Genomic DNA, 21596 nt, shown 5'->3' with positions numbered 1-21596 from the left:
GGATTTTGTTTGTTTGTTTGCTCCCTCCTCCTCTGCCCCCCTTCATCTGAACTACTGGACATAGGCAATGGCTAAATTGTGAGTTTTGACTAGGGTATGCTCATGCTTCTGCCAGTCCTAAGAAACCTCCCAGGTATCTGGCTAGAGAGTTTTGGTCTTCTCATCATCAGACCAATTGACAGACTTGAGATAAGGAAGGAATATTTCCCTCAGGTCTGAGACAAGGGCTGTGGAGGCTTTTGCCCATCTTCTGTAGCACGTGGCGTGGTCTACTTCCTGTGATCTTCTGAACGTATAGTTAGCAATTCTCTGCCGCTTCAGTGGCAGAGCATTGGCAGTGTTTAATTTCTCTTGCTTTTTACTTGTGGCATGTGGTAGCATATTCCTCGTGCTTCTGGTTTTGTGCATGGTGGTTGTGGTGTGCCAATGTTTGAAGTGCACAATTTTTAGGTGTCTTTGGGTAAATGGATGCCTACAAATGCAGAAAACTAGACCTCATGTTGCAAGAGGACCAAATCAGAATTAGGACTTGTGCTTCTCTGGCATCCAGCTGTCTGTCTTAATATGTGAAAATAAATCCATGCTAACTTACCCACCCTATAAAACCACCAAAGAATTGACAGCCTCTGCTTAATGTAAATTAAAGATAAGAATAGCAGCATCTGGGAGTGTTTTAGATCAGTAGTGAGGGGCCTGCATGTTACCTTCTGATCTTACAATTTCCAGGAACCCAGAGTTCAAGCAGCAGAGGAGTCTGACCATGTATTGCTATCTTTTTGTTCCTGTTGCTGGAATGAGCTGTCTGAGATTGAGACATTGCATCCTTTTCAGTCCTGAGCCATCCAAGATCTATGCAAAGCCTGAAGTTTTTTAGCTCTATTATTGAAAGACCCTGATGTGGTCAGTCTAAAACTTTGCTTCTGATACTAAGAGACTGAGTTGAGACTGATCCAACATGAGCTGTTCTTGTACATCCCATTGGGTTTTGTAAGCAATTAGTGTAGTAACTGCACTGCTCTTGAGACCTCAGCAGATGGCACCAAACTGCAAATATATTAACTCTTTTTTCTTTCATCCCATTGTACTTTGATGTGTAGTCCTAGTAAATATCTACATTTACCAAATTCATAGAGCAGTAAAATGGACTGATATGCAAACTGATGTAGTATGTATTGTGATGCTGACTGCCTTCTTGTTTGAGGGGTCATTCTTTCTTGTGTGAGCGGATATGAGCCTGATCTCCTGAAACTCACAGCTTTGAATCTTTTTCTGAATTGAACTTTCTTATGTTTGTCCCTTTCATTCAGTGCGTTTCCTGTAATAAATCATTCAAGAAGCTCTGGTCCCTCCATGAACATATCAAGATTGTCCACGGATATGCAGAAAAAAAATTCTCCTGTGAGATTTGTGAAAAGAAGTTCTACACCATGGCCCATGTGCGAAAGCACATGGTTGGTGAGTTCTTGCTGTTTTATGTTTATTCAGACTTCCACCTTGTTGTCTTCCTGGTTTGTACATCTTAATCACTGTTTTTAATAAACAGCATATAACACAGGTAACCCAGTGGCCTTAGCACAGGGATGGGCAAAGTCCAGCCAGTAGGCCGTATCTGGCTAGCAGTGGACTCCATTTCTCAGCAGCCCCTACCTGCGTGGCTGAGGCCAGTTTCCATGGAGACTAGCTGCAGCAGCACTGGCAGGGCAGGGAGCTGCTTTGGGGCTGGGCTGGGGTCTTGCTGTGGTGACAGCGTGGTCCAGAGCCAGGGCAGAGCCACAATCTGCAGCCTGCATGGTCCAGACAGGGATGTGCAGGCAGTGAATTGTGGCTGTGCCCCAGCTCCTTGCAGAGGTGACGGGATGGTCCGGAGCCAAGCCAGAGCCGCTGTCCGCTGTCTGCACATCCTTGCCTGGAGCATGCAGGCTGCAGATCATGGCTCTGCTCTGGCTCTGGACCATGCTTTTACCGCTACAAGATCCCAACCCAGCCCCAGAGCAGCTCCCTGCCCTGCCAGCGCTGCTGGGGCCTGTCTCCACAGAAACCCTGGCCCCCATGCTATCACAGCATGGCTGCTACTGGGGTCTCCATGGAAACCAGCCATACAGGCAGGGGCTGCTGGGAAATGCATCCATCTGCTAGCTGGATCCGCCATTTTGCCCACCCTGCCTTAGCGTGATCAAGGATAGAGAGAAAAAACTAAAAGTGTACATTCATAGTACTGGGAACACCAGATAATATTCACCTCTGAAGAACCAATCTTTCTAGGATTCAAGATTGAGTGAAGTAATGTAGCATGTGGCGTTCTTAATAACTTTTTCTTATACGAAATTGTTTTGCAGCACATACAAAGGACATGCCATTTACATGTGAAACCTGTGGAAAATCATTTAAGCGCAGTATGTCACTTAAAGTGCATTCGTTACAACATTCTGGAGAGAAACCTTTCAGATGTGAGGTGAGGCTGCCATTTTAATGAAGGGTCTTGATGTGGTAAAAGGCTTGTGCAACAAAGTGTCACCACCAGTTTAGAAAGACAAATGGATATGGAAGTGTTTGAGGTGTGAATGTGGTGCAGTTCCATCAAGGCTTGAAAATAAGGCACACTTTGGAGAGCAGAGCATGAGTACTCACAGCAGTAATGCAAAACTGAAATGTTGGGTGAGTTACTTCTGCCTGTCCCTGCTGTCAGGTTTTGAAGCACCCTTGATAGAAAGAATCGAGTCCCAGTCTCTACCACTGCCAACAGCAAAGTAATGTTTAATCTCATTTATTTTACTATTGTTATAAACAAATATAAGCTGGAACAGTGAAAATAACCACAGACTACTTACTGTATGAGGTTTGCTTCCAGAGAAAGCTATGGAAGCAAAGAAAAGTTAATCTGAACGCTTTGAGGGGAAAAGCAAGAAGCTCTCAGTTTTTCTTGAAGCCAGGAATAAATGGGAGCGAGAGGAGGTATTTTAGACCTCTTACCCAGATATTTTGTTTTTATACCTTAGGAGCAATAAAGGAAAAAACAAAGTTTGCTATTGCTTCCAGCACTAGGAGTGAGGGTAAGGAGGGAGAGGGTGAAACAGAAGACCTTCTTCCCTGCTCCCCACCTCTCCCCATGATTTGGAGGGGATGAAGATCGAAATATACCAGACACCTACAGGCCAAACCACAAATAGACTTGGAAGAATGCAGACAGTGCTCTGGGAAAAACCCATTGTCTCTTCCCTCTAGCAGCACAGGGAATATACTAGACCAGTGTGCTCAGTCTCTGGCCCACAAAACATGTCATCTGGCTCATGCGTCCCCCCATGGATATGGACATTTGGTGGCTGCAGAGTATTAATTATCACTCCCCTGCTGCCAAATTTCCAGACCTGTGTGGAGCCCTGCAGGCTGGATGCCATGGTTCTGCCCACTAGATCTGCCAGTGTGCAGTCAGATTGGACCAGCTCTGCAATGCAGACCTAGTGCCACTCATTCAGCCTGTGAGTCTGGAAGGTTGAGCACTGCTGTAGTACACACTCACATGAGGTAACCCGTTAGGAGTGGCAATCTTTTATATTGACTTTAAGCCCTAACTTTTCATAACTGTTTTTAAAGTCGTCCCTCCTGAATATACAAGGTAGTGCTCCAAGCAGGGATCCCCTGAGAGTTGTGTGATATATAGATATATATGAATATGAGAGAGAGACTACTGTTTGCAGTGGGATATCTTAGGGCAGTCTTCTGTTGGTATAGGCTCTGTCTGCACCAGTGATTTTGATTGCATAGCTATGTCAGTGGTGGGTTATGATCTTTTTTTCACTCTCCCAGCTGACATGGCTATACTATCAGAACTTTCTAGTGCAGACCCAAGCCCTACTCTTCTTGTTAAATTGTCTGGACTGTTTTATTAGTCCACAAGGGTCTACGTTTTAAACTATTTCAGGTGCTCTTTGTTTTGAATGCCTCCATGAAACTTTTTTGCTTCTTTATCTGTGATATCTGAATGTCATGGTTACCCTCTATTGCAGAACTGTGATGAAAGGTTTCAGTACAAATACCAGCTGCGGTCCCACATGAGCATCCACATTGGGCACAAACAGTTCATGTGCCAGTGGTGTGGCAAAGACTTCAACATGAAACAGTACTTTGATGAACACATGAAAACACACACTGGTAAGAACATAGCTAAGAAAAGGACAGATGCTACCAGCACATTAACATACTAGGTTTTTCATTTGTATTAATCCCAACAAATTTTGAGACCATAGCTGGTTTCTGCCTTAGTCGACAGATGAAAGGCTAATGCATTAGCTACTCTTGTCTCCCACTGCCTGTATTTCAATGTGCAAAACAAAGGTTGGGCATGGTTTTTTAGTTATTGTGGTTTGAAGGGAACTTACCACAAATATCTTCACACATTAAAATGCAAGAGAAAATTAAGGACGTCTATGAGAGAACTGCAGTTATGTCTTTATTTTGGTCAAAATTAACATACAGTCTTCTTCATACAATATGCAACATTCACTGCTTAAAGCTAAAGTAGGCCCTAATTTGCTGCTGCATGTATTTGTCTTACAGGAGAGAAGCCCTTTATCTGTGAAATCTGTGGCAAAAGCTTTACTAGCCGCCCAAACATGAAGAGACACCGCAGAACTCACACAGGAGAGAAGCCCTATCCATGTGATGTGTGTGGCCAGCGATTTCGCTTCTCCAACATGCTCAAGGCCCATAAGGAAAAGTGCTTTCGTGTCACAAGCCCTGTTAATGTGCCACCTGCTGTCCAGATTCCACTAACCACAACTTCTCCTGCTACCACAGTCCCTTCTGTAGTGAACACATCCACCACCCCAACTCCACCAATCAATCTGAACCCAGTGACCACACTTCCTCCACGTCCTATCCCCCATCCATATTCACACCTTCACCTCCACCCTCACCCTCACCATCCACACCATCTCCCAGTTCCCCCAGTTCCTCATCTACCCCCACCTCCTGCTCTCTTTAAGAGTGAGCCTTTAAATCATAGAGGCCAGAGTGAGGACAACTTTCTGCGACACTTGGCAGAAAAGAACAGTTCAGCACAACACCACTAATATTTTTGCTTCCTGCCACCTGTTTTCCCATTTTATGCATATGGAAACATGTTCTCCTGGAAATTGCAGAGGGAGAGCTGGTGAGGATCTTTCCATCTATCGCGCCTCCCAGCAGAACATCCTGATATTTCCATGAATCAGTTAACAAACAAGGAAGTTGAATTGGCGGTGGTCATTTGAACCAGAGGAACCAACAGGTCGAAACCCAATTTGCTTGTGTTTTACTGGGGACTTTTTTAAATTTCAAATACTCAGACTTGTGGAATTTTATAATTTCGTATCAGCTGATGAGGTATGCTTGCTTTTATATCCTGGACTTCTCCTCAAAGAGGAGATAGGCCTGGTTTCCTTTGTACTAATCGGAAAGGCTGTGAGATTTAATACAGAGCATTAATTGTATCACTGTGTATCGTAATGAGTTCTTTTCAGCTTTTGGTGCTGGCTATGGAGTGAGCCAGACACGTATCACAGTATAACAAGCATTATAGAGAAAGACAAAAAAATTCTTGTTTGTGTAGCTCTCCTAACGCACTCTTTATTTTACTACAGAAATTATTTTAGAGTTTTTTGTATAGACCTATTTAGTAGTCTGTTTCTAAAATGAAATGTATTTCAATAAGCAGTGTAATTTTTTCAGTGTAGCTGGACCTATGTTGTATAATAGATAAATTTTTATAATCATCAAAATGTGATTCTTAAAAGATGCATATAGCTTCTATAGTTAAAGTTATTCTTACATCCATACAACTCAAAAGGTGCTTCAGAGAAGAGAGGAATCCAAGAAGTTCCTGGCAAGGCTTCCTCAGAAGTGGTGTTGATTTCAGAGCTTTCATATAATTTATTTACTGGGGGGCTTTTTTGTTTTTGCTTTTTTTGTTTTTTTAAACCTTCCCTTTCCTTTTCCACAGTCTCTTAGGTTTATGGGACAAGGATATTGAGATACCATATTCCTGCTCTGCAGATTTCACTTAGATCAGTTGGACTGAAGTGTGGAATGGGTTAGAAAGGGATACACTCCTTACAAGTGAAGAGATCCAATAGTTCATGAGTTGTGAAGTCACAGGTGAGTGAGAGATCTGACATCAGAGAGGATTTAAACTATCTCAAGCCAGCCAAGCATCTTTTCTCTCTATGTAGGAGAGCCTGGTTTTCATGGCTTTTTGAATGGTATGATTTTAATTTTGGGATCATATCAAATGCTGCTCTTTCAGATTTTTTTTTTAATTCCTGAGTTGTTAGGAGAGGGAAATTATGCGAGTGTCATAAATATGTTTCTGATCGGTTGGTTGTAAGATTGCGCAGACGAGAAATTTGAATGGGAAAATGGTCTTGTTAAACAAAATGCTGATAGCTCTGTGTCTACGGTATGAAGCTCTATCCCATAAACATAGTATGTGTATAAAATATGGGATGATTTGCAGGGGTTCATAGTCATGGTTTTTGGCAAATCTGTTTTACAGTAATAGGATAGAAAACTTTGAATTTTAGGCATGTCACAGTTTCATAATCTTGGAAGCCACTGAGTGAATGACAATGGCAAGTTTGGTACAGGAATGGTGGGCTGGAAAGCCAAATGTATTAGTTTTAACCAGTGAGTGGCTGTTATTTTTCAGCTTTGTATTTCTCTTTAACTGAAATTGAGTATAGCAGCATTATGCAATCTAGGTAATGGTTGCCACCTTCAGTGATGACACAGGCCCAAGGCCATGTACCATAAGCTTTTTTTTTTTTTTAAACAATTTCCTTCTATTTTGTGCTGCTTAATAAATCAAGTACCACTCAACTCCACATCCAGAAACCCCAGCGGACAAATGTCTAACTTGTCATTTCAGTTGTTCCTGAACTAGACTTTTGTGGCTGATACTTCTTCAGTCTTCAAAGTAGTAGAAACTGTGGAAATTCTTCCCAGCGTTATTTTCTCAAGGTTAATGCTGTTAAGCATGGTATTTTGAAATACCATGTTTTTGTTCTTTTTGAAATTAGCTCTTTTAATATTTTGAATTTCTACGATCAAACTGTTAATGTTATTTCATAAAAACATAAGAGATTTTAGGAACAGAAAAAGGCAGTCTCATACCTATACATTTATGACTGAACTTGAACCCCCAGCATTTCTGAAAAAAATAAAAAATAATGCTTGTTTTTCTAAAAAAAAAAAAAAAAAAAAAAATGTTTCTCTAATATTTATATATACCCTATCTTGGAGGTGATAAAGCAAGTTATGAAGGTGATCTTACACTTATGATTACAACTGTTGTACTTACTGTGGCGGGTCTGCCTGGAGGTTCTATGCATTCCACATCACGTTTGCAACCTAAGTTTCTGTGGTGCCACTATTTTATGGTCAGGCCTGTTATTAAATGATTTTTCAATGCTAAAAGAAATCTTAGCAAATCACTTGTATTCCAGTTTTGCAAAATGATTTTCTTCTCAATAAATTTACAGTATTAGGCTACTATTATGTGATGCATAGTAACAGTACATCTTGGGTTTCATTTGATTTTGTCACTAAGTTATATGAACTTCTACTATTCTATGGAAAGAAGTAAAATTGGCTCCCAAAATGAGCTTTCATAATCGCATTCTGAATAGATTTTCATGGTGTACGACCTATAACTTTGAGAGATTCTCTTTAATCATCTGGGGACAAATTAAAAATTAATCTGATGTTGTTCTGAAATTCCTGCATTATTGTGCCATAAAAACACAGGCTAGAGTAACAGAAAAGTTTGAATGGTACACAAATCAGGAAATTCAAAGGAGAGATTTGCCATGGCTACTTGATTATGCCTAAAATAGCTTGATGAATTTATATTAGTATGAATCTTCTTTCACAGGGTTCACACAACACTGGGGAATATGCTAAAACACTTGTCTAATAGTTGCCAATATATGTGAAGAAACTAAGCATAAATGTATGTATTAGCTTTAATGCATGAGTGTCCTTTAGTTTTCTAAAGAGTTTCCTGGGGTATATTAAGAGTTATTGTTACTGACACTATACTGGGCCTTTTAGGCACTCTTTTATAGTGACAGAAAAATACTAAATTTTAAGAGTTTCAGCCCAGAGGAAATACAGGTGGCAGTCCAGGAATGGAAGCTATTTGCATTAATAAAATCTGTTTTGAGTTACAGAAGTATAAAGCAAAACTTGTAAATTTGGTTTGCTGAGGAACTTTCTCTTGAGTTGGAAATTGGTAACTTGTTTTCAAATTTGTAAGGCTTTAGCAAATGTGGGCTATGTGTGTTTGCTTTTTTTATTTGAAATACAGCCGCTTATTTTTACATTGTCATTTAAAATAAGCATGGTTGAGCCTTCCAAGGAGCAGTTTCTCAGGTGTTGTAAATCATCATAGCTCCATTCAAGCAACTGGAGCAAAGACAATTTACATCAGCTAAACTTTTGCAGTCAAGTCTTGACATTTCTGGCGTGTGAATTCACTCTTTCTAAGTCCAACACACTGAACTTGAGTCGGGTGAATAAAACTCTAGACTCTAGATCAAATTTGTTTTACAAACTTTTAAACATATAACTTAAAAGAGAAAATTCACCAGAGTTGACAAACACTAATTACCACACAAAATAAACTAACTTTCCTTTAAGTGTTAGTATGTTTGCAAATAGCAGCAGCAATATGACAGCTGGGGTTTTTTTAAGTGTAAATTTGTAGCTTAGGAAAGATTTAAAACCTGCTAGGAATGGGGACAGATCTTTATCCTTACGACAAACAAAAGAAGTGTCAGCATCCCTATGCTGAGTTTTTGCTGATGTGAAAAGAAGCATTCAGGATGAGAGAACAGTTGTCACCATGCCTATTTAGGTGATTGTCTTTTCTGTTGGTCCGGGTGACAGAAGTAGTAATTAGTGGTCAGTCTTGGTCTTGGTGGACTGATGATTGCATCAAAAGCTATCCTCACATCTAGCTGTAACACTTCTTATGAATCCCTGAACAGCTGTTAGGCTATAATAATTCTTGAATTTGTGTTGTAAGCCAAATTCAAGCTTGGGTTCTATGGAGGAAAATGAGCCAGGCCTAAGCTACAGTCTTTGATGGGCATCATCTCTTTCTTAGCATTCCATATATAACTCACTGCATATAGCCCTCATCTATGAAAGTCTTTGCTTTTTTGCTTGTTGTAGTCTGTTGATCTTGTACCAATTATTGGTGGGAGTTCCTGTTTGGTAGAGAAGAGAAGGAGGTAAAGCTGAAGTTAGATCATTTAAAGCACAAAGCACTTCCATTTGTCATCCTCAGTTGTTTTTATCCAAGTAGCTGAGCAACAAAATATAACTCTGAGACAGCAATGATCAATAATTTTAAGACAGTTAATTTTGCTCCCTACCCCTTGACAGTACAAATAGTATTATAATTAATGGCTCAGATACAAACTATTATTTGTATTGTATGCATTCTTAAGTGTTTTTCAGAGTGCTATGTCATATTAACTGGCGTTGTTTTGGACTTGGGTAAAATATTCCTGCATTAACCCTGTTAATTCGATTACATACAAAGTATAAAGGTACAGTAACATGCCCTTGATGCAGAAGTGGTGAGGGACCTTGTCATAAAACAGTATTTAATTTTTAATGAGCCACTTGAGTTTACTAAATTAATAATGTGAAACTTCCTAGCTCTTGGGAATGTAGCCCAGACTTGTTTGTTTTATGGTTTAATTTCCATTCACTGACTAATAGTTAAAAAATAAACTTGTTGAACTGTGTAGTTTTACCCACTGATATGGAGCATTTTATCTGTAAATAGCGCTTAATTAAGCTTCTGTCTTTAAAAAGCTGTTTAAAAAGATATACAGGACACACATTTACACAAGAGATCATTGAGATCAATTAGGTAAATACATGTGGCAGTTAACAAATTAACAAATATTAAGAGACCTTGTAGGCAAAGAACAGAATGCTTGGAGCTTTTTCCAGTCTATAATGTAATGAGGTATAAGATGTGAGTGAATTTTTTACAAAATAGAACAATTGTATTGCCCAAACACATTAAACCTCTCCTGAAAGCAGAGGTCTGCCACTTTTTCCAGTAATGCTTAAAAGAGGAAAAAACCCTTGTAATCTCAGGCTTTTGCCTCCTTAAATATTGTGGTTTTTAATGGGGAAACAGATTTTAATTTCCAGACTTTGCTTAAAACACACTGCTGAGCTAAAAACCTCGTACGCTAAATTTTCAAAAGGAGCAACCTTTATGTTCTTATTTATTTTTTAAACCTGGAAAAAATTTGCATAGTTATAATAGGGAATGTTAAAGATCAGAAAGGATGTTAGCAGTGTTTTTATGCAAAAGCTATCATACTAATCTCACTCTTAGCAAAAAATAATCAATAACTTCGCTGCATTAAACCCTACCTCAACAAGTCAGAGGTACTGTTAAAAATTGCAGAGTTAAAACATTAGCCACAAATTTGTCAGTTTTCACAATTGCTAAATACTAATGCTGAAGATCACAGAGTGATTTTGTTTCTCATTAAATCAGCCAAATTCCAAGAGTTGGAAAAAGGTATATTCATTATTTATGAATATGTAATATGTTAGCTCTTGCTGGATTAAATTTGAGAGAGCCTGTCATAAACACCTTGCAATTTCTGAAATCCCATTAACATGTAACCAGTTTTCATCGCACATAATTTGCTACATCAAAAGACTTCACATCAATTACTTGTTTTACTCATTACTTATAACCAAAATATTGTAGAACTGTTTGATCTCCTCTTTACAGAAGTCTTTACTAGTTGCTGATGCTCACTATGCCCTTTTCAAGCAAGCAAAGGGATACATTTAGTTGCTTCATATCCAATATATTTGTATGTAGATAGATAAAAACCTAATTTTTTTTGCAAAGATCTCAGGACATGCAAAACCAAAATAAAAACTTGGATTAATAAAATCTGATTTTGGTTTTGACCTTTTTAGATAAAGCACCAGCTATGAATTTCATATCATACAGATACAGTTTTTGGGGGCTAACTTCTAAGAGTGTGAGCATCTTCCTGCTTTATCTTTCTGTACAGCTTTAGAACGGTCACTTTGGTCTTCGAGTGCCTTGAAGAAAAAAGTGTCTCAAGTACACTCCACCCAGTTCAAAACCTACCTCTTAGTTGTTTCATTTTTGGTGGGGAGGCATCCCCTGCATTCCTTTCTGTTGAGTGCCTCAGGGCTCTCTCTCTAGCTTTCTTCTACCCCTGCACTCCACCCTTATTTTATCCTTGAGTATCACTTACATGAGTGGCATCTTGCACTACATCTGTCATCCCTTTGTTCTCCCTTTCTTTTTGTCTCTGACTTTTGACTCAGATGGTAATGATGACACTGTAATTTTTGCGAGTACTGAATGTTTTAAGCACTGAAGATATGACTTAAAGTTATTTGCCCCTGGTCGTGACTCATGTCGCTCTTCCTTGCTTTTGCCTTCAGGATCAGAAATATGGGAGTCTTCTGTGATCCCAACACTTTCAGTAACCATCTCCATAAATAAAACTTCTGTAGAACCTTTTATTCATGTGTTAATTCTTTCCAATCTTGGCTGTTTATATTTTTTGATCTGTCTAGATCTCTCTTCTCTCTGGCCTCCAAGGGGCCTAGAATAATGCTAACAAGAAATGTTTTTTTTCCACTGCCTCCTATATTTGATAGGTTCCTAATGGTTTTCGGATGTAGCTATTAATTGCTGTTGTTTCAGAATTTGATCTCCAAATTATTTATTTCCTTGCCTCTGGTTCTACAAAAGTAAAATGAAAGTTTCCTCTTTTGCCTTCCCCCCCACCCTTCTAGAACTCTTTCACCTAACACATCCACGGATATCTTTGAGTCATATGTTTTAATTTTCTCCTTTTTCCCCTAGACTGATCCTCTGAGGAAGCTTTCTAAACCTGTATAGTAGAAGCCACCTAAAAATTAGTGGCATAGCATACTGTGCATACAGTCAGGTTCAGCTTCTTGTATAATTACAAAATCTAATTTTTTGCTGCTACAGTTGAAGTTTTTACAATGCAAGCCTGTCCTCTTTCCGTCATCCCTGTTCTCTGAAAAAGAAAAAAGGGCTATACTTTAGTTGCTTAGTTTTTCAAAATTGGGAATGAAGAGTGTTCTGCATAGGTTCTTTATGCCACGTTCATCACTAAGTTTCAGTGCACATTCCAGTAGTGAACTCAGCAATATAAAAAACATGTTGCATATTTTTTCTTCATCTTCTTAAAGGTGTAAGTGCATGAAGTGTCTGTCTTTTATATGTTTTTCTTGGGGGGTGGGGGGGAGGCTGGTATACCAAATGTACAGATGGCTGTTTGTTTGTTTGTTTGTTTGTTTGTTTGTTTGTTTGTTTGTTTGTTTGTTTAAGGTGTAGAAGGTGGTCAGGTTTTCAATGGTCCTTAATTCCTGCAAGACTAAACGTTGGGTTACTCATCAGAGTAAATTTAATGAATGAGGATATTCTGGCCTTAAGAAGCTGTTTAAAAACTATTAATACGGTCTGAAAACTGTTTCTTCCTTAGACTTCCAGTACTTACTTGCCTCAAAATAGTTAACTTGCTTTTTTTCCAGGCAAATCCAAACATTGTAGAGAGATTAAGTTTTTGAACAGTTAACTATGGCTGAACTGCATAGTCAGAAGAAAGTCCCTTGTAGCCATAATACCGATAAATCAACTAAGTCCTTGGTGAGCTGTTACTTGCCTGAAAATGAATGACATAGTATATCATGCCTGAAGGAGAGGCTTGAAAGAAATTAAGGCAGATATTGCATAAAAATGATGACAGGCTTCTGCTCCAAATAAAAGATAAGTTAAAAATAAAGGATGGCATGCTTTTTCTGCATTTCCTAATCGCTATAATAGTGTTTTGCTGCTGTGTGGTCACCCAGCTATAGATAATTTCTTTCTGTCTTAAAGTTCACCGACACTTAACACAGACATTTTGCTAGCAGCCAGATATTTCTGGGGTTGCCAATTTTTAATATGATGCTCTAAATAAAAAAGTAGTAGGACATTCCTTTTTATAGTTTTTCCCTTGGAATTTCTGGTAATTCTGGTGCTCCTTCAGGAAGCTCTGTGGGCAGCAGGGGGCACCTTCTGCTTTTGGAAAAGTAATAACCCCAAAGCTGTCTTTTTAGAATGACACATTTTTCTGCCAGTTAGTTGAGCTTTTGCTGAGATTAGGTATTTAAGATGAGGTTTAGTTACTTCTATTATTCTCCTTTGATTTTTAGAAAGTGACCTGCCCATTGTTTTTTCCTCGCAAAAAAACCCTTGATGCTTTCTCTCATTCATTCTAACCACTTAGTTGTGCTGCCCTTTTACTGACTTAAAAGTGCCAAGGAATGCGGGTTAGGAGGTTTTTCTAGTACAAATATCTGTCTGAAATCAACCTCACCTTGCTCTGGGTGTTGGGAATTTAAACTGGCAACATTTTCATAAGACCAGTGCCCCTGTACACATAGTGAATAGACTATATTTGGCCTTAAATAGGCATTGTCTTTGAGACTTGCTGTGTCAATAATTTCTGTACACAAACTCCCTACCTGGGGAGAGCTGGGTTAGAAAGCCATTAATTTAGGACACTGTAATTGGTCTGTTTTGGGGATTTTTTTGTAATACGTTCTTTCTCCATCCTGCTTGTGTCTCGCCCTCTACTTTTGCATAACATCAGCATATATGTTATGTGTTCACTTGTCTACTGAAATCAGCAGCATGAGAATTTTAATCTAGGTTGCCGTCCATCCAGCCCATGGGATGTCACAGGGCTGGATTGGACCTACAGACTGGCCCTATGTGCCAGATTCAGCACATGGAGCTGGTCTGGCACAGATGCCACATGCAGTGTGCACCCTAGATTGGCACCTGTGTGCCATGTGCAGCACATACACCAGCTCCAGTGCTCCGTGCAGCTTGCGCTAGATGGGTTCCATGCACTGCAAGTGGCATGCCAGTCTGCAACCCACAAGCAGTACTGCAAGCTGGTTGATATAGCTCTGGCCTGCAAGCCAGTTCTTTGATACCTCTGATGTACTGTAATACAGAGATTTAAAATGCTGTTTGGGTTATTCTGAAATATTAGAAATGCTATAAAATTGTAGTCAAAAGGTCCTTGCTTTTGTTCAGTGTCTTTGCCAGGGTTCTCTTTTACAAGAGCGGGGAAATGTGGAAGCTTTGCAAAAAGAACACTTGGATCAATTCCACTTTAGATGCTGTATTGATGATAGAACTGGGCAGCATTTGTTACCCTTTCCCTTTAGTCAACATGCAAGCTGATTACATGGTTTTGTTTTATGTTATTTCTTTAATTCTGTCTCCATGCTGAGGTAAAACCCTACAGTTTAATGAGACTACTAAAACTGTTATCACTTTAGTAGGTTTAATTTTCTGATACAGTAAAGAAATTGCTTTCCTAAAATCAAAAGGCAAAATATCCAATGAATCACTGAGAACTAATTTATGCAATAAGGTCATCTGTTTAGGATTAAAAGCACTGTATTTAAAGAAGAGCTAGCTAAAGGCTTTATCCTGCATTTGTTGAACACTGCAGCCTCAACTGATTTCATGGAAGTTCAGGATCGAACCTTACATGTCGCACACGGCACATTTCATCTTTATTTTTTGCTAGTATGATCGCTATTTGGAGCTTGTACAAAGAAGTTTGGCAGCAATCCTTGGAGTGAAATGGCTGAAATGGAATGAGACTATCCCCCTATCTTTGAATTGGTAGGACAATACTGTGGTGGGAGGGGAGATGTCCCCTCTAGTTTTTGGTGGCCAATGGTGCAATTTTGTCCCTATCTCATTATGACAAGCGTTTCCTCATGTGTAGTTACAGGCTTTCCAAGATGTTTCAGTTTTTCCTCTTCATAATGCCTTGTTTCTGCCTTGAGAGAAATCCAGCTGGATTGCCCTTTTTTTTTTTTTTTTACTCAGTTGCTAGATTTGTGTCCTTCGTAGTTGAGTGCACTTTTCTTCCAATTCAAACATGGTTTTGAAAAAGAAAGTTTAATTATAATTTACAGGATGTTTAAAAATGTTTTAACCCCTCAATGTACTGTTGTATATCTTATTTTTATGACTGGGACGAGGTGTGCCGCTTCAGTGTTTGAGGTGCTGGGCCTTTGGATATGTACGGTAACCAACCTTCTAATGTTCAAAGTAAAAAGAAGTAGCCATATAATGCATCTGTCTCTTTACTGTGTGTTATACTAAATCCTTCTTACAAAATCTGTTGTAGAATTATTTTGGGACCCTTCAACATTGCATCAATTACTTTAATCAGTGGAATCGGTGCCTGAGTATGAATCCAAAATGGAGTTTCAATAAAATGTCATAATATTTAAAAAATTCAGTTCATGCTACAGAAAGAGTAATGAAGTAACGTTTCCCCCCCTGGCTGAGAAACTGTTCAACATCTTAAAGTTTAGAGTTGTTATAAGCAGTTGGGAGAATTGAGCTTTTTCTGACTTTCCATATTTTCCCTATTACAACTTGATCCATTTACTGTTTCATTTGGGAGCTGCTGTCAGCAAGCAGTAAAAGGGGTCAGAAGTAACTAAAGGAAAGCTGCCATGTAGGGACTGACTAACCAGAATACTGTGGGGAAACTTCCTACTGTCAGTAATACAGAACTGAAAAATTAAAACAGTAAGAATCCATCAAAAATAATTATTTTTGCTTATTTCAGTCCTGGCTGGCCTTAGCGAAAATTAATTTTGGCCTTTGATTAAACTGCTGGGAATGTTGATGGTCTGACTTCACAGCTTGGTCTTCAGGTTTACTACAGAGTGAGAGATGTGATTGAGGAGGGAATAACAAGGAGAGTTGATAACAGTTGTAAGTGACTATAGTGCTCAGTATTTCACATGTGCTGGTCCAAAAATGGCACTTTATTAAAATATTAAAGCTAGAAAAATGCTGTGACCACTTCTCTGTGTGTGTGCTGACTTGCTCGGACTTTGCAAAACAATAGGGAAACCACACGTTGGCAAAGCCTATGAAACATGCAAAAATTAGGAACCCATGACGTAGCTGTTGACAAAGCAGTTGGCACTGCTCAGCTTTTTAGTAGAAATGCACCCTTTCTTTTTGCATTGGTAACCCAACACCAGATGATGAATTGAAGCGCTGTTTACATCCCTGTTCTGTGAAACATTCATACTTTTTTTTTTCTTTAAGGGAGGAAAAAAAATCCCAGTGAGAATGAGAAATACCTGTTAAGCTTCACAATCCAGATTCCCTTCTCCACAAGCTTTGAGCAAAAACAGGAAATTCTCTGTGGGCTAGAACCTATACTTGTGGGTTCATAGGATTTTCTCTGCTGCTCACTACCATAGCATGTGAGTAGTTCATGTATGTTAGTTTGTTCTCACGTTGCTCCTGTGAGATCTGAAGCCATTATCCCCATTCCATAGGTGGGAAATTTGAGTGATTGCTTGAGGTATACAGAAGTAGATGCCAGGGTGGGGACAGAGCCAGGTATTTTTGAATATTTGTCTACTACCCTAACCACAAGGCCATCGTTTCTCTCTTTGTTTTTAGGCACTTTGTACACTCCCCTCTGTGTAAGGCTTCTCTGGCAATGGCCTGTATTATAATAAAATACTTTATAATGTACTAAATAGTTTATACTGTATAATATATGAGTGTGCGTCTCAGTGAGTAGTTGCACTAAAGCTGATATGTGGAGGCAAATGTCATGTATAAAATAAGTGATAACACATTTTAGTTTGCTTATGGTCTGGAACTCTATCCACTCTGTCATGTTTCTGATCTAAACAAATCAGGTTCCAATTCCTAAGTACTGAATAGGAAATGTCTCCGTCTATGCGTTTCATCAAGTCTTGATTTCAAATAGTTCAGCTGGAAGAACACTAGCTAGCTGATACGTGGCCCATATATGATGGTGGGAACAGAAAAGCCGAAACTTTAATTTTTCAGATGATTCAAAATACTGAATACCATTTGTACATCCTGTGACGCTTCAAGTTAATTGCTGCATCCTGGTCAAATTCCAGCTTTTGTAACAGCATTCTATTTCCTTATGTAGACCTTGTGACTTTTAACTATAGTATCCTACACTTCCTGATTTGTCTGAACCGTTTGCTGTTGCTGGATGCTATTAAAACTATAAAAATATTCTCTAGGTAGTTGATAAGTCCAGTTCACTGCTAACTATGAAAAATCCTGTCCTGGAGATCTTAAGGAAAACATTACATAGGGAACATTTCAAAGCAGCCAAAGATGCTAGTTTGACACTCCAATTTTGTTGCAGATTTGTAAGAGAAAATTATTCAAATTCCATTTCCTCCATGGTGCGTCAGAATGTGTTGGTAACAATGTAGGTAGAGTTCAGCCCCTTCTGTTTAAAAAAAAAAAAAAAAAAAAGATGTTTATTTCTTATGTTTTATGTTCTTGAATCATTTAAAGGAAAATATCTAGTTGGTCTGAAATTTCTTATGGTTGTGAATTTGTGTCAAAAATTTGGTATTTCTTGGAGCTTTTCTGATGTTACAGGAATATGACATTTCTGTTCTCATACACAGGTACAATCTCGCTCATACTTTTTTGCAGTCATCTCAAGCATAATTTCATACCTTGCCATAATTAAGCCTCTGTGCCTTTGACATGTTTAAAAAAAATTGATACAGAAATATTGTAATGTGGTGTTTAAAATACTATATAAAGCATTTGTCAGTGTTTTCTGGTGTGTGATGTTACATGTTAACAAGAAAGCATTGACAAAAAATACTTCATATAGACCAATAATTATATCCAAAGTAAAAGTTAATATGGACTATATATGAATGTGTACAGATTTGAACTAAGCAGTTCCCACTACATGACATGCTTATTTGAACATGTAATGTTAATGTGACACGTGAGACTATTCAAGTAAACATAATGGTTTTATATAAAAAGTTACACATTCAAATGTGTATCACTTTCTGAACAATTCTCGTGGGTTCTGTAGACAAAATGGACCTTTCATACTTGTACACAAGTGATTTTTTTTCTTAATGGAATGTAAACCTTCTAGATACCTGGCCCTAACCTTTCACTCTCTTAAAAAGAATCAGTTTATGTAGAAGGTTAGCAGTGATGCAACTGACTGTACAGCAACACTGAATCCCCACTTGCATCTTGTCTATAATATGCTCAGCCACCAGTGTCACTGCTGGTATCTGATATGTTTCTCAATCCTTGTTAGTGTTTAAGCTATTTTAATGAATTAAAAAAACAACAACTTTGTTTATAGGTGCAATTACAGTTTCCCCTGAAAAATGAATGTCTCTAAATTCCAAGCAGAACTTTTTAAAAGCAGTACCCTACAAACACAAGGATTCTGTGGGATCCTAAATCTGTAGATACTGTTGAGATGGCACATACTACTCATACTACTCTCTGTTGTGGCGAGGCTCCAAACTGATCTAATTTGAGTTTGATTCACCCTTATTGTCATTTATGGTTAATGCAGTACCCCCCGAAGTCCCTCATTCTCTGGAGTTTGGGTAAAGCATACAGTAGAGGAATTGAAAGGATATAACGCATTTCTCAAGCTCATGGGGAAAGCAGCATGAATAGGTTTTGAAAATGTCACTAGAGGGCAGGTAAGCAGATCATCACCTGCTGCTGACTTAATTTGCTTTTCACTAAGAGATCAAGGTGGTGATGAAGCCCCATGCTGCTTGTGGCTCCTCTAAAAATAAACTTTTGGAGTCTGCCAAGGTTCCCATTTCTGGGGATGCTGTTCTGGCTAGCCATCTTAGTCCTTCGTTGTCATTGAATTCAAGCACTGTCATTCCATTTAAATGGTGCTTTAACTGTTTTCATGGTGGCTTTTCTGACAGTAGAACTGTCTGAACTCTTGTGAATTGCAGACTGAATCAGAGCTCTGAACATTCTGTTCCTGCGTGTTTTCAGAGAGCATCTGCAGATTTCAGACTCCAACAAGCAGCAAGTGTGGAGTTTGTCATCAGCCACATTTTTCATTCTATGCAGTAGTGAATCTGGCCCTTGGACTCCCACGTGCTTATATCAGTCGCATAAATTTGGTCTGCTACGTCTCTGTAAGTGTCCAAGACGTAAGTGTCAAGCTGAGGCACTAGCATAATAGGAGAATAGCACCAAAAAAGTGTATAGGTTAAGTAGGGTTTGGTGTACTTTACATGTCAAGAAACAGTAAACTATAGTTGACTCTCTTTAGTTTGCTAGAGAGAAAGATTGCGGAGTAAATCTGTTACTGGCAAAACCAATCCAGTTCATTTCACTCGTGAAAATGCAATAACTCCAGGTGTGGCCAGGCTTCTATCAGTGTGTTAAGTTCTGTGTCAGTTGAACCCCCTTACCAATCAACTTAATTGAGAAGGTACCCTAAACACCAACAGTCTGTCCACACAAAAGTTCCCAATGTTGATTCTGTCCATGGAACTTGAACTAGCCTTAACAAATATGGGAAGTTTGATGCTCAGTTTGGAAAGTTCACACAAAGTTAGTGTGTGTTGGAATCAAGCCTCACACAGCCACTTTGCATAAAGTTTGCCAGCCTTAGTACAGTAACTCTACCCAAGTAGCAGGGTTCATAGGGACTTATGCTGTTTTGGGGATCCTTACGAATTTTGTTTGGGCTGTTACATTCTTAAATGTTTAATTAAAAATCAGATTGCTAGAGGTAGGTCAGAGAGAGAATGTGTGTGTGTTTGTTTTTTATGTCGCTGATCCAGCTATCCTCTCACCGCACCTTCTGTTTTTAGGCTTTGAACAAGCTTCTCTTTTATCATTGAAGTCCAGATACAAATTACAGAGTCCTGCAAAACCGAAAATACTACTTAGGCACCGCCTAAAGAACAGTTGAGAATATTTTAGGATGTGGACAGGCTTGTTTAATGGGTCTTCAGTTGTATATGACTCATTTGGAAAAGTACCCTGTAATCCTCTGTTCTGTGGCAGAACTGAGATCTAAAGTTAGTCTTTAACACCAGGCTATTCTCTAGCTGTGGGCAAATTATTTAACCAGAAAGAGCCCTAAGTGCAGCACTTTTCCCTTGTCCTTAGTGTATTTTTGTCCCTGTGGTCTCTAATTCTCCTGTGCATTTGTCAATGAGAAATGTTTTACTGTCATTTTAGAGAGAAGTTTGAACAGAAAAAGAAATCGGTTTAATCCCAAGAGAGAAATACAGTATGTCCAGTGAATCTCAGTGACTTCTGCCTTTCATGTTTGGCTACCTTTTATAGGGAATGTGTGTGGTGGTAGTCCTAGTAAATAATATATGAAAAAAAAACAAACATGTAGCTCCTGTTTGTGGCCTCAGAGATGACACCAATGCCAGTATCTCATGCAGTACAGCACCAAAAGTCACATCTATGTTCTTGATAAGGAAGAGCTCAAGTAAATATATCTTCTTATCCAAATTGGCTCTTTTTTTTTTTTTTCTTAGGAAAGCTTTTGCATGTCTGATCTAGTCTATAATGTGCAAATGTACACTGCCTTTCCATTTTCCCATCTTCCAGGCTAGTAGCAAGGCTAAAGTTTCTTTTCTCTGTGCAACCTCAGGTGATAAATATTTACTGTATCCTTTAACTTTTTTGGATAGTACAGCCCAGGGGAAATGAGCAGCCTTGACTGGAGCAGCCTAGATAAAAAAACACAGCTGGGAGACAGCTCTTTCAAGACTTTAGCACTGAGGTGCAGTGATGGATTTAAGGGCATGTACTCAATCCTCTCAGCTGCTAATAAACTTACTAACCTTCCATTTTAAAAAAACAACCACCTAAACATAGGTGAGCAGAAGGAGATGCAGCACTAGTAAGAAACAGGGTGAGATTTTGGAAGGCTAGTGAGCAGATTTTGTGGTGTGCTGCTTTGCCGGAGTGAAAGCACTAGTTCCTGCATGCCAGGACGTGCTAGTGGGGTGTGTGTGTGTGTGTGTGTAGCTGTGTCACTCACACCGAGTGGCCGAGTTGCACAGTCATACATTGTATGGGTGCCTGTGTGATGCACTGTGTGCGTGGCTGTCACTCGTACAGTGTGTGTGTGTGGGGGGGGGTTGTCACCCTCAGACACTAGCTGTCACTACTGAGTAGCTAAGATGTATGCTATCATTCTCTGTGTGCGTGTGCCTGTGAGCCTTGCACTGTGTGTGTGTGTGTGTGTGTGTGTGGGGAGGGTGTCACACTCGGACAACGTAGCTGTGGCACTGTCACACTGAGTGGCTGAGCTGTATGCTGTCACACCTGTGTTTGTGTCTGTGAGATACACGGGTGTGAGCCACACAATGCGTGTGTCCTTTCCCAAGCGCACGCGGGCAGGCTCCCTAGCCCCGAGCAAAGCCTTGTCTGTGGGGGGTGGCGGGCCGGGAGCCCCCCCTCCGGCTTGCGGGGGGGGAGGTTGCTCTCTTCTCCGCTGCGGTCTCCGGTTCCCCTTGATCTGCGCCGGCGCCGCTGCTATTGGCTGCCGGGCGCTGACGTGCGGGGACTGCAGTTGTCCCGGGGAGCCGCGCCGGCTCCGCTCCCGGCTCTTTAAAGGGCCCCGGATCCG

General features: G+C 39.6%; 1 protein-coding gene across 1 annotated transcript in view; it reads left to right on the top strand.

Annotated features, from left to right (window-relative positions):
• The window catches only part of ZNF652 (zinc finger protein 652), a 29672-nt gene extending 12992 nt beyond the window's left edge, over positions 1–16680 (top strand). Inside the window, 4 exon segments of the mRNA XM_006039430.3 lie at positions 1308–1455; positions 2337–2452; positions 4005–4149; positions 4555–16680. Of these exon segments, the coding sequence (XP_006039492.1) occupies positions 1308–1455; positions 2337–2452; positions 4005–4149; positions 4555–5069 (924 nt within the window). The 3' untranslated portion in view covers positions 5070–16680.
• Positions 16681–21596: the final 4916 nt, after the last annotated feature.

Source organism: Alligator sinensis, unplaced genomic scaffold (genome assembly GCF_000455745.1).
Source record: "Alligator sinensis unplaced genomic scaffold, ASM45574v1 scaffold520_1, whole genome shotgun sequence".
NCBI classification, from domain to species: domain Eukaryota; kingdom Metazoa; phylum Chordata; order Crocodylia; family Alligatoridae; genus Alligator; species Alligator sinensis.
Note: the sequence above shows the minus strand (reverse complement) of the source record. Positions and strands in the feature narration are given on the sequence as shown.